The following is a 13,655-nucleotide window of genomic DNA, read 5'->3' on the forward strand; positions in this document are numbered from 1 at the left end:
TAAATCCACCTGCACTGCAGCCCCGGGTCCAGTGTGTCCATGCAGGAGAGACCACTAGAGGGCGACAGTGCACTACGGAAGCTAGACTGTACTGCAACGCCTGCAACGAAGGAAGCCGAGTTCTACACGGACCCGCCCGCTCATACATCTAGTTTCCCATGTTTTCAGTAGAAGAATAGTTTAGTATGAGTTCGCGAAGTTCTGGCTTCTCTTTTAACTCTGCCGATCTGCAGATTTCTGTCAATGAAAACAGTTTCTCCCTTACTTCAGCATCCTGAAATAAACCCCCAGGCTCAGGCCCCCATTGTTTCATTCACTTACAGATACAGGCCAGTCCAAGGCTCAGCCGTCACTCTGATTATTAGATGGATGTGTGGCATGTGAGTCTTTAGCATCATCAGTTTGTGATGTGTGTCAGTATGATGGTTTTATATACTCAGTGATTCAGTGTGTCAGTATGATGATTTTATATACTCAGTGATTCAGTGTGTCAGTATGATGGTTTTATATACTCAGTGATTCAGTGTGTCAGTATGATGGTTTTATATACTCAGTGATTCAGTATGATGGTTTTATATACTCAGTGATTCAGTGTGTCAGTATGATGGTTTTATATACTCAGTGATTCAGTGTGTCAGTATGATGGTTTTATATACTCAGTGATTCAGTGTGTCAGTATGATGGTTTTATATACTCAGTGATTCAGTGTGTCAGTATGATGGTTTTATATACTCAGTGATTCAGTGTGTCAGTATGATGGTTTTATATACTCAGTGATTCAGTCTGTCAGTATGATGGTTTTATATACTCAGTGATTCAGTGTGTCAGTATGATGGTTTTATATACTCAGTGATTCAGTGTGTCAGTATGATGGTTTTATATACTCAGTGATTCAGTGTGTCAGTATGATGGTTTTATATACTCAGTGATTCAGTGTGTCAGTATGATGGTTTTATATACTCAGTGATTCAGTGTGTCAGTATGATGGTTTTATATAGGCCTACTCAGTGATTCAGTGTGTCAGTATGATGGTTTTATATACTCAGTGATTCAGTGTGTCAGTATGATGGTTTTATATACTCAGTGATTCAGTGTGTCAGTATGATGTGTACTCAGTGATTCAGTGTGTCAGTATGATGGTTTTATATACTCAGTGATTCAGTGTGTCAGTATGATGGTTTTATATACTCAGTGATTCAGTGTGTCAGTATGATGTGTACTCAGTGATTCAGTGTGTCAGTATGATGGTTTTATATACTCAGTGATTCAGTGTGTCAGTATGATGGTTTTATATACTCAGTGATTCAGTGTGTCAGTATGATGGTTTTATATACTCAGGGCAGCCAGACTCATTTCACAAGCGTTTCATTCAGGGAAAGAGGGGGAAAAGAAAAAAAAAGCACTTCACAAGCAGGCATGAGGTTCTTTGTTTTTCTTTTTTTTTTTTTTAGAATAAATGTTTATTTGGCATCAGATCACAGGTTTACATGGTGATATCAAAAACCCATCTCCAAAAAAGCTCTTTGGGGGGGGGGGGGGGGGGGTGGAGGTGGCAGGGGTGTAACTTGAAAATCCAGTTCTTCCCAAATGGTAGACAGTTGGAGGGGGGACAGGAAGAGGAAGTAGACAATCAGTAGTTGGCCTTTCTCAGGTAGTCCGCCATTCTGAGGACTTTGTCGTTCACTACACCAGCATGTGTCTCCTTCTTTCCTTTTAGAATGATTACAGCTGTGGGGGGGGGGGGGCAAGGCACGAAAATACTGATTATGACTCCAATACATTAGACTACTTCTGACAACTAAAGTCTGACACACTCACACATAACAACAATCTGTCCTAAGTCATGGCTTTTAGTCATGGAGGTGCACACATCTTAAGATTCTGCAAAGACTGGGAATCATGCATCTTCAACACAATAAGATTACAACAGGATTCTTTTGGAGATCTTTTTATCATAGACAAAGACAGCACACCTATTGGCTGTCTGCAGTGTAAGGCCATACAGCGCATTCACCTCCCCCCCCCCCCCCATCAGTCAGTAAGACAGACGTGGGCAGAGACTGACCTTGGTTTGTCTTTGCCACACAGATGGCGGAGTTGTCGGTGCCCTTGGTCCTCAGGTCCACATATGGTACGAAATCATCCTTGATCCCGTCCCTTACCATGGTGCACTTGCACCCGGCCAGGGTTAACCCTTTAGCAAACAGGCTATCGCGGTCATGCCCCTGCAGCACCTGGACCTCCTCTGCCTAAAGAAGACAGAGGAGAAGGAAAAACAAACAGAAAAAACCCCACATGAGCAAAGTAATCCCCAATAACTCACAAGCACCCTCAAGTTTTAAATTCAGTCTAAAATAGTAGTCCCCAAACTGTGTGTCAATTCCACTTATCAATTCCACAGAGAACCTGAAGCTTTGGTGATTTGCTGGGCCCGCACACACACACACGCGCACGCGCACACGCACTCGCGCGCACACAGGTAACATTTCACACAGTTGTCACATGGCTGCTCATTTCATTTTATTCAAAGTCTCAGTTTCAGTGAAAACCTGAACGTTTGTCAGTGGTGTTCTCTCTGCAGAGCCCGAAGCCTATCTAAGTCTATTTCTATAACTGTTCATCCCCACCCTAAAGGCTTTATCAACTTCATCACATGATTGCAGTGAATTCATTTTGAGTGATTATATGTGCCAAATTAGTTTCGATAGCGCTTGTTTGGGAAATTTGTATCAAAGTGCCAGTCACTGAGTTGAATAGCGTGCCGGAGTAAACAGATACGTCATTTTTATAGATCTTATACTGTTTTTTTTCCCTCAAACTCTCCTGTATGGATTTGTTCATCCACTGGGGGGGGAGTGCTACTTCAACTTAATTTATTCCAACGGTAAGGAAAAGTGAATAAATAAAATTAAAACTTCTGGCCATAGAGGAGGCCTTGTTAATTTGCCACAATACATCAAATCTAACTGCAGAATGATCGGTAGTCCCAAGTGGCTCGATTACCTCTATGCTACAAATTCTGTCTTACCTTCTTTTCAAAACCATCTTACCTTACTTTAAACAAAAAGCCCAAACTAATATCAAATACACACTTGAAAGCACAATACAATCCTGTAACAAACTTTTTCAAACACCCCTTGCACTTTCCACCACAAACAGGAAGCGCGTGTCAGACACAAGCAATCGAGCAAGAGAGCAGCAATCTTGAGCCAGAATGATGACAAAGCAAACACATGTGCATTTTGTATTTGGATACTTGAAGATCACAGAAAACATTCTCTCTCCATGAAGTTTCACAAGCTCACAGTCTGGGAAATCCTCAGTCTAGGACAGCAGGTCAATTTACCTACTCAGACAAACGGCAGGGTGTGGTAGGCGTTTGTCGCAGAAAACTGGTTTGCTCATTTAACGGTGTTTCCAGAAACAGCCGTGTCATTTAGCAGACACCCGGGGCGTGTGGAGACAGTGAATAAAACGGGCCGAGACAGCCGTGATGTCACAATGCTGGTAGAAAACAGAAAGGCGCTCCACCAATCACAGGGTGCGGTGGTAATCAGTAGAACAACACGGGCAGTGATTGGAGGAGACCCGCAGGGTCCTGCTCCGGATGCCTGTTTTTGCCCTGACAGTGGAAGGGGACGCTAGCTGTGAAGGGGACGCTAGCTGTATCCCTGGTCATAAAGGGCCCCGACCTAGCGGCAACCCATCTGAGCTCCCCGAATGTGGGAAACTGGCGTGTGGAACAGCCTGGATGGGCTCATGTATAGGACACCAGGGAACACACAGGGCAGCCAGCGACACCACGCGGTTCATTTATTTATGTATTCACTTATTTACGTGTTTAACGGGCTTTTCAGCTCCAGTGCACGGGGCAGTGCAGAGAGGCGGGACGAACGGGGAGCGGGAGGGGGACGGGACGACGGCTGCGTGGAAGGATTCAAACCGGCTCCTCAGTGCTCTACAGGCTGTGCCACCAGACATGGCACTGGTGATGAGATTTAACTGACCCAGTGATACTGCGTATATGGAGATGAGATTTAACTGACCCAGCGATACTGCGTATATGGTGATGAGATTTAACTGACCCAGTGATACTGCGTATATGGAGATGAGATTTAACTGACCCAGCGATACTGCGTATATGGTGATGAGATTTAACTGACCCAGTGATACTGCGTATATGGAGATGTGATTTAACTGACCCAGTGATACTGCGTATGTGGAGATGAGATTTAACTGACCCAGCGATACTGCGTATGTGGAGATGAGGTATAAATGAACGGGTGATATTGTCTGTGGAAATGAGGTACAAGTAAGCCAATCCGGGACTGAGTCCCACAGCAAGTGGAATGGTGTGGAAGGAAAGGCTTTACCGATGTGCCAAATCTAGAGATCAAAACGTCACTCCAACACGTGCGGTTTGTGGTGGTCGTTGACAGAGGCCATCTCAGGACTAGATATGGTGCACAAAAAGGTCTGTTCACCAATGACCTCACGTTTTAAGGACTTTTCAAAACCCCGACTAAGGAGAGCAGGGCTGGGCCTGGGAACTGGCAGGAGGGTAGAGTTAGCGCAAGCTCCAACAGGTAGGGGAATTTGGAACACGGGAGGTGTTCCGTTCACACAGCCCCCGGACCGGAGCCCCGCCCTGGCAGACATTCCGGCGGGAACTCCGGTCCTGTTAAAGGGAAAAATGCAGGGCGACTCATTCATTAGGAGGACAATATCAGTCATGAGAAGCAGAAGTGTTATAAAGTGCAATTCCCCAGCACCTCACGCCTCCTCATTAAGGAGCTATGCACCGGGGTCCACAGCACACTGCGCCTCCTCATCGAGGAGCTACGCACGGGGTCCACAGCACCTCACGCCTCCTCATCGAGGAGCTACGCACCGGGGTCCACAGCACACTGCGCCTCCTCATTGAGGAGCTATGCACCGGGGTTCACAGCACACTGCGCCTCCTCATTGAGGAGCTACGCACCGGGGTCCACAGCACCTTGCGCCTCCTCATTAAGGAGCTACGCACCGGGGTCCACAGCACCTTGCGCCTCCTCATTAAGGAGCTACACACCGGGGTCCACAGCACCTTGCGCCTCCTCATTAAGGAGCTACGCACCGGGGTCCACAGCACCTCACGCCTCCTCATTAAGGAGCTACGCACCGGGGTCCACAGCACCTCACACCTCCTCATTGAGGAGCTACGCACCGGGGTTCACAGCACCTCGCGCCTCCTTATAATGTTACGTTTACACCGCCTGGTAAAAGTGACCCAATGCCCATTATTTGCTTATGTGACACAGATCAGATATGCACTATGAACCTGTAAACAGGAAAGAGCTCATGGACTCGGATACTTTCACATCCCTTTTGGGCCACATTCACGTGTGGAAATAAATCAGAAAGGAATTGGATATCTGCCAATGCAACATCATTCACATGTCATAGGGTTAAAAACCTGAAAGAAATATTAAGAACACAATCAATTGTCACTTTTGGGGAATATAACCACAATTTGAATCCAGTTTCCCGAACCTTTATGCATTCACACGGGAACAATGGAATTACTAGAAAAAACTAGGAAAGTAGTCCATGCAGGAAGTATAGATCAATTCGCAGCCGTTCAATATATGCATGAAAATAAACCAACACTTCAGGATGGGAAGAGGTTTTAACTTTTTTGTCTTTTTTCTAGCTGGGTCTCTTGCAGTTCAGAGCTGTGCTATGCTATACACCTCTGGTAGCATTGTACTAATCTCAAAAGCACTTCAGAGCTGGCCACCAGGGGTCCCCAGAGAGCAAGAGATCCCAGCACTATCCAAAGCAGCCTCGAATATTCCACTGAACCACGCCCAACCCCCCCAGCAACAACCAGTTTGACGGACGAGCTCCAGGGCCGCGAAGCCTCTGCTGTGGCGCTGCTGTAGGCTGGGGTTTCAGACTGGTGCGTGCTCAGGCACGAGGAAGGGAAATACCGCGGTGGAGCGAGTCCCCACGCCAAAATCGCCACCGTTGGAAACTGCCGTCCCCATACCTCAGCCTCGCACGGACCGTGAACGACCAGCGGCGGGGAGAGCTCAGACGAGTCCGCACGGACGCCGCCCGTTATAGAGACACACCCCGTGAAATGCAAAGTGCAGGGTGTGTCTTTGGGACAGGGTGTGTATGGAAAAGTGGCGAGTGAGAAGAAGGACTTAAAACTCCAGTCCTGGAGGGGGCGCTGTGTCTGCAGGTTTAACTCCAGACACAGTTAAACCTGCAGACACAGCACCCCCTCCAGGACTGGAGTTAAACCTGCAGACACAGCGCCCCCTCCAGGACTGGAGTTAAACCTGCAGACACAGCACCCCCTCCAGGACTGGAGCTAAACGTGCACACACAGCGCCCCCTCCAGGACTGGAGCTAAACCTGCAGACACAGCCCCCCTCCAGGGCTGGAGCTAAACCTGCAGACACAGCCCCCCTCCAGGGCTGGAGTTAAACCTGCAGACACAGCGCCCCCTCCAGGACTGGAGCTAAACCTGCAGACACAGCCCCCCTCCAGGACTGGAGTTAGACCCACAGACACTGTGGCCCTTTTGAGGATTATGAGTCCTAGCAAACAGTTTGAGCCTAAAAGCCTCACAGCTGGAAGCCACTCATGTGTGTCCACATGTAGGCCTCTCCAGATCTTCCACTCCAAATTCGGTGCAGGTTCTGCAAATGCCAATTAAACCATATTTAAAAAAAGAAAATTTAGAAGATCAAAAAGATCCAACCAAGAGCTTCATCGTATGAATCTCATTTAACAAGACTGCAACTGATGGTATATCTGAGTGAAATAAATTCTGGATTTCTCCAGCAAACTGAACCGGAAACGGCGTCATTTTCGTCACCATCGGCAAATATCTACATTAGTCAGTGTAGCCTTACTACAGCACTATATGTTGTAACACTTGGTCTGTCCATTTGTTTTTAGCGTTTGTTTATTCATTCATTAAGAGGTCCCGCCTGTCATTTGCTAAACTGTAGCTCATGGCGCGAGAAAGCCAACCGCTCATTAGCCCACTTTTTGGCACTATTTTTTGTCCATGTAAATTCCGGGAGAAATCCTGGTTTTCGCACGTTTTCATTTTTTCCCCCATTTTAGATTTTCGTGCAATCGGGATACTACACGGTCCTGTCGGAAGCACGCAATTCCACTTCTCAGTTGTACCGCTTCACAACTCAATCCCAAGGTGCCGGCAAATTATTTTGGAGTACAGCCGCTGGATATCAACCGGCAAAGTATTGAATAAGTGGTTCAATAAGCCAACTGTTAATATTAATGCATTTCCAAGACGGTAACACAACACATCCGGTTTCTTTGGGCGCACCCTTTTGACACTTCCTCCTCATACCTACGATTGTCCACCCTCCTTTCCTCTGGGATAGGCAAACCTAGACTTACGTGGAAAGAGAATTATACTCGTGTAGCTAATGTCCACGACAGTCACTCAATTACAAAGTCATAAAGCGCTACACACCGCTCACTGACACATTTCCTATGGAGAAAAAAATAACCTCAGCACGAGATCAACATTTTTCCTAAACCGTTCCATATTTCATAGCACGTGAATACATTCGGACAGAATACACACCCTAAACAGGATTAATTAGAGTGGACATATCAGCACTGAGACTGGAGAATGGATGGTGTTACACTAATTGTTTAAGCAAAAAGAAGAGGCAAAACCCGAAATAAGAAAAACACAAAACTAGCGAACTATATCATTATTTTACCCAATATCCATTTTGTATTTTGTTCTCAACACGAGCCGATTAGAAGCAAATTCTTTACCGTGACGTCTTTCAATTTCCCAGTCTTATTCGACGCCCATACATATTCCTGGCCGGGTTGGCACCCAACGATAACGGCGTCCTCCATGTCTTGGCCCATTAAATTGTCAATATATCCGTCCCAGGCCATCGCTAGTGCTGGTACTTGCTAAATTTCCACTGAAAGGAACAGGAAACTGAAAAGAAGAGCGGAGGGAAAAGTTCAGGACGCTGAAAAGGCAATAATGGCTAGCTGGTCGAAATCTTGAACTGGGATCAAGAGTAAATTTAACTTTCCCAAAGGGGAAAAACACAACAGCAGTTTAGATGTCTGAAAATTAAATAATTGTAGCCTATATACTTTTGCAAGTATCTATCAAAAGTCACGTAAACGTCACAGGCAGAGGCATTTACAGAACCAAAGCACAAGAACTACCTGTTGCCACGCAAGGCTTGCAACTTTAGCTAAGCGGGATTGAGGAAGTAGCCGCGGATTTATATTGCGGCGCGCGCCCAGCCCACAGGACGGGATAGGCCTACTTCCTAAATATACGGAGAAGTGAGGAAGACCAGGAGAACTGGGAAACGCACTGGATTAATGTGCAGCACACAACAGCGACATTCGTCCCAATTTCGGGTGTGTAATTATATTGGGAATATTCGACAGAGTGAAAATAAATACATTGTTGGCGAATGAATATGGGTTTCGGAGGAATTTCGTAGTACAATATTCAGGCTCAAGAATCCTAGCAATTTACGAAAGCTTGCTTAATTTTCTTCAACCACTTTGTCTTCGGCTTTATTGAATATCGTGATTAAACCAAGCTGTCCAGGGACTGCTTAACTGCCGTACTCGGGGGAAGTCCAAGTTACAGTATTTGATGGCATAGACAAGAGGACACAATAATGATAATAATTGTAGTACGAAGTAACAAACGTCAGGCACAGCGGCTGTTATTGACGTGAGGGCTAAGGCGCGAGACAACGCCGAGCGGAAAAACTCGTGCATTAATATGGAGTAACATTTGTGTCTTCATTAGGCCATGCGAGAAAAACTTTTCATGTTGCAATGTAAAATATCGCCATTGTAAATAAGTATTTTTTCTTAATGACTTGCCTGGTGAAATAAAAAAATAAAATATTTTAGTGAAAGCAAAATATTCCCTAAAGGTTTTTAGATGAAATATCAATTGAAAACAAAACTATTTGCATTGTTAATGAAAAATATTAATACTGCCGTTGTAAAAAATTTCCCGGCCTGTTACTATTTTGGTTCCATGAACACAATCCCTTGGGCGGGATCTACGCGGAAGCGTAGGTGATGCGTCTCTATTGGCCAGTCTTATTTCGAGTGGCAGTTCGGCTATACCCACTGGTGAATGACCAGGGTCAGTAAATGGCAATGGCCAGAGGCCGGAAGTTGTTTTCGGGTATGTTTTAAACTAGTGGTTTACACGTTATTGTTTGTTAGCTTACGCTACATTGTGGGCGAGCGATGTAGTCTTACGAATGCACGCTCTCATAGATGTTTTCTGTTTAAGAATCAATGCGGTTTTTTGATCAGATGGTTATCATAAAACAAACGTGAAGTTTGGAGAGCTCATTAGCTTTGACACAGCCCTTTATTGTGTAAAAATGATTCCACTCTGCAGGGAACAAATGCAAAGATTACGTATTTTTGTACATTTTAATGCACAATTATTTAATTGCATCACGACACCATCGCACACGCACGCACACACAAAATACGCACACATGCACACAGACGGGAGCGCTGCTGTGTTTTGGGGGTGATTTGTGTTTGTGGGTGTTCAGGTCACAGGTGATCCATCTTCGAGAGACACCTGGGCAGAATTCCACAGACCACACTCACCTGGATTCAGGGCACAGAGATCTGAGCTGAAAAGTCACGTTGGACGCTTTGAATTCCCATCTGTGTGTGTTTGTGTGTGTGCGCGTGTGTTTGTGCATATGTGTGTGTGTGTGTTTGTGCATGTGTGTGTGCACGTGTTTGTGCGTGTGTGCATGACTATGTGTGTGTGTGCAGCGTGCGTGTGTATTATGTGTGTGTGTGCGCATGCGTGTGTGTGTATTGTGTGTGTGTGTGAGAGAGTGTGTGCTCTTAATTGCCTGCAGGGTGACCCCCTTCTGTGAGAGTCATTTGCCTGTACCTGTACTGCAGGTGTGGGCGTGCCGAGCGCAGCGGTGGCGGTTTGTGTGCTGATCCGGGGGGGCTGGGGGGCTGGGGAGGGCCTCCTCTGTCTGGGAAGGCTTGGGGCCCAGCGGGGGTTTGTGAGCCGGAGGTCCGGCCCCCTCGCTGGTGTGGGGCGGGGCAGAGTCTCACATGCCACACACAACTCCCCAGAGACGCCCCTCCCACACAGCCCTGAGCCACCAGAGGGTGGTGAACACGGTGATTATAAAAGAGGGAAGAAGAGGGAGATGGCAAGAGGCAGGGAAAGGAGGAGAGAAAGGGAGAGCGAGAGAGAGGGGGGGGGGGGGCCTCAGCCAGAGCGAGACGAGTTGGGCTGATGAGATGAGCCAGGTTTCACAGGCTGGATGTGATAGGCTGTTATTCCGGTTCAGCGGGTGCTGGCACACGCTGCAGGTGCAGCAGGGTAAGGTGGGACTGCGACACGTAAACAGGTCCAGAGTCACACAGCAGGGGTGGAGAGAGGACAGCCTGTGTGTGTGTGCAGTATGCAGTGTGTGTGTGTGTGTGTGTGTGTGTGTGTGCAGTATGTAGTGTGTGAGAATGTGAGTGAGTGTGTGTGCAGTATGTAGTGTGTGTGTGAGTGAGTGTGTGTGTGCAGTATGTAGTGTGTGAGAGTGTGAGTGAGTGTGTGTGCAGTATGTAGTGTGTGAGTGTGAGTGAGTGTGTGTGTGTGCAGTATGTAGTGTGTGAGAGTGTGAGTGAGTGTGTGTGCAGTATGTAGTGTGTGTGTGAGTGAGTGTGTGTGTGCAGTATGTAGTGTGTGAGAGTGTGAGTGAGTGTGTGTGCAGTATGTAGTGTGTGAGTGTGAGTGAGTGTGTGTGTGTGCAGTATGTTGTCTGTATGCTTGTGTGTTTGTAGTGTCTCTGTGTGTGCAGTATGTATGAATTTTGTCAGTTTATATTTGAAATATAAACTTGATCAGTGCAGAGGAAAAACAACCAATTTGGCCAAAACTGTCCCAATAATTTTGCATTTCGCTGTACATCTGGTTGCTGTGCTTTGGCAACACAATTTGGTTTTTTTTCATGACAGAAAAATTCCCTTTGAATTGACCTGAAAGAGAGAGGAAGGATTCAGAGAAAAAGCACAGGAGAGATGACACACCGAAACTCTCTCTACTTTTGTGAACCGACAAGCTTTCAAAAAGGTCAAATCTGCTGGGGTCAAAGGTCAAACTCACCCATTTATAAACTCATTTGGCAGTGTGCAGGTGAAGTCACAAACGGTGATCATATGACCAACATTAACCTCATCGCTTAACCAGTTACTCCCATCGGCGACTGTCCAGACTGCAAGACTAACAAAAAAGCACCTCCTGTTTCCTGTCTCCTGTCATGCACACAGACTAGTCTGAAAGGCCGCTCCGAGCAGAGGGGCGATCTGTGCCTCTTCAGCGGACCTGAGTTTTTATTTATTTATTTATTTATTTATTTATTTATTTATTTATATATATATATATATATATATTTTTTTTTTTTTTTTTTTTTTTTGGCCTTTTTCAGCTTTATTTGAATAGAACAGGGAGAGACATGCGACAAAGTTCGCATCGAGCGTGTGGATAGCTCCCTATGGGCTGCGTCACTAGAGGCCCCAGCAGCGTTTAGTTTTCAGCTGGCAGAGGCGGTGTTCACACGCTGGCCCTTTCAGCTGCAGCCCGAGACGGGTCTGTCTCACCGCTCAGCTGCGTGACGGCAGGAGGCGGCCTCTGACATCACCACGCTCATTTCTACCTCATCGCCGCGTGGCATTGAGCGGTTTCAGCCCAGTGTGTCACTGCACATTTTCAACCCGGGCGGCAGCACAGTGAAACGGTTAACCCTATTCCAGAGTTGCAGGTTTGATTCCCAGTTGGGGCACTGCCATTTTACCCGTGAGCTGGAAGCACTTAACCTGAATGGCCGTTGATGAAGATCCAGCGGTACAAACGGAGAGTATGTAAAGAGTCGCTCGCTGGCTGAGAGCGTGTGCTGTGTCACGCACATCGCGGAGCAGACTGATGACATCATCGCGAGCACCAAGCAAAACAACTGCGCCAAGCGACCTGTTTACCGGGCTTGCAAAGTTTGGGACGTTGGTCTGCGAGCGTGCGAGTACTCGTCTGTGCCCTCCCCCTACCGGAGCAGGGGGTCATGAGGGTCGTGCTGAGGTACGACTGGGCATTTCAGATTGGGAGGACTTGGGGGCGGGGGTGGGGGGAACCCGGATTCCAGTCCTGTGGGGAAGGGGGAGACGGTCTGACTTACTGGAGGTGAATGCCACTCCTCTCTCACATGACTCAAAACCTGCCCGAAAACCGGCCGGACGGGTGACACTCCTGAGGGAGGGAGGGACGCCATTTCCTAGCACTGGGGTGTTGCATTGTGGGATACTTGAGGTGCGCACTAGATTGCATAACTCATCGCGCCTGGCGATGGGCCAATTAGGCGGGCCCATTGAAGCGACTCGTTATTATGCAAGGAGACCAGCACCCTGCAGACTCACGCTTTTGAGATTACAGCCATTTTCACAAAAATGTTGTTCTTGTGCTTAAATCTGCAAACCTTTTGGTCAGCGCATAAGAAACAGGCCAAGCGATATCTAACCCCAGTCCTATAATTATCTTAGGCAATTGTTGCGAGAGGTGTCTTGTTAAATAGTTGGAAAAGAGGGTGTGTGCTTGAGGTGTGGACAGCAGTAACACAAGGGGAATTCAGGGGAATTTTGGCGCCTGACCCCCCAAAAACACCTGCGGGGCAGTGTGGGGCGGTGCGGTGGCGTAAACTGGTTCTTCTGGTGAGAGGAATGTCTGAAACTTTTTCTTGCTCTGTGGTGGTTCAGCGCAGTTCCTGGTGCTCAGTACAGGAGAGAGAGAGAGGGGGAGAGGGGGAGGGAGGGAGAGAGAGAGAGAGAGAGAGACAGACAGTGCAGCTGAGATCTTTCCCACAGCGATGACTGAACCGCATGGGGGGGGGAGGGGGGGGAGGGGGAGTCAATCAGATCAGATGGCGCATGCAAACACACACCCTCACTCACTCAAAACACACATACATATACACTGAACATGCACGCACATGCACAGACACACACACGCACACACTAAACCCACTGCACCCCCTGCTGGAGATGATGAGGACTACAGACACACTGACACCGCAAAGCTCCTTCCCTCAGGTCGGGTGTTTACAGTTTCCTCCACAGAGCGCCAGAACACCAGGCTGGGCTGGGGGAGGGGCCAGGTGGGGCAGGGGGAGGGGCCAGGCAGGGCTGGGTGATTTGAGGGCCCAGAACCAGGAAGCAAAATAAATACCTGAAGTCATCCTTAATTATATGTGTTGCATTCCTCGACGGGACCAGGTACATTCACAGATAGACACTAACATATGTGGAAGAGTATGCCCCCTGTCCTGGGACAGCAGAAGTGCCTTTTTGCCCCCCTTCCCCAAGGCCTGTGTCCAATCATGGCTTTTATTTACTGTACAACACAATTTCATCAAATGTATTCTGTTGTTGGACAGGTTTAACATAGACACCTGATGGAAAATTCCAGAGGTGTGTGCACAGCTAGTGTGCTCATTGGTGGTTCGCCAGCTGAACAGGAAAATTGTATGTAATCCCTGTCCAGTTTAGAGCCAATCACACATTTGTGATCTCACGCCTTAAAGGTTTAA

The 13,655-nt window shown here is 47.3% G+C and overlaps 1 protein-coding gene across 1 annotated transcript; it reads right to left on the minus strand.

Annotated features, from left to right (window-relative positions):
* Positions 1-1,522: 1,522 nt before the first annotated feature.
* LOC118235626 (profilin-1-like) lies at positions 1,523-8,337 on the minus strand. Its single transcript, XM_035433172.1, has 4 exons — positions 8,230-8,337; positions 7,816-7,990; positions 2,066-2,249; positions 1,523-1,728 (listed from the first exon to the last, which is right to left on the minus strand). The coding sequence occupies exons 2-4, from the start codon at positions 7,942-7,944 to the stop codon at positions 1,631-1,633; spliced, it is 411 nt and encodes a 136-aa protein (XP_035289063.1). The 5' UTR covers positions 7,945-7,990; positions 8,230-8,337; the 3' UTR covers positions 1,523-1,630.
* Between the last annotated feature and the right edge of the window lie 5,318 nt (positions 8,338-13,655).

This window comes from Anguilla anguilla, chromosome 9 (genome assembly GCF_013347855.1).
Source record: "Anguilla anguilla isolate fAngAng1 chromosome 9, fAngAng1.pri, whole genome shotgun sequence".
Lineage (NCBI taxonomy): Eukaryota > Metazoa > Chordata > Actinopteri > Anguilliformes > Anguillidae > Anguilla > Anguilla anguilla.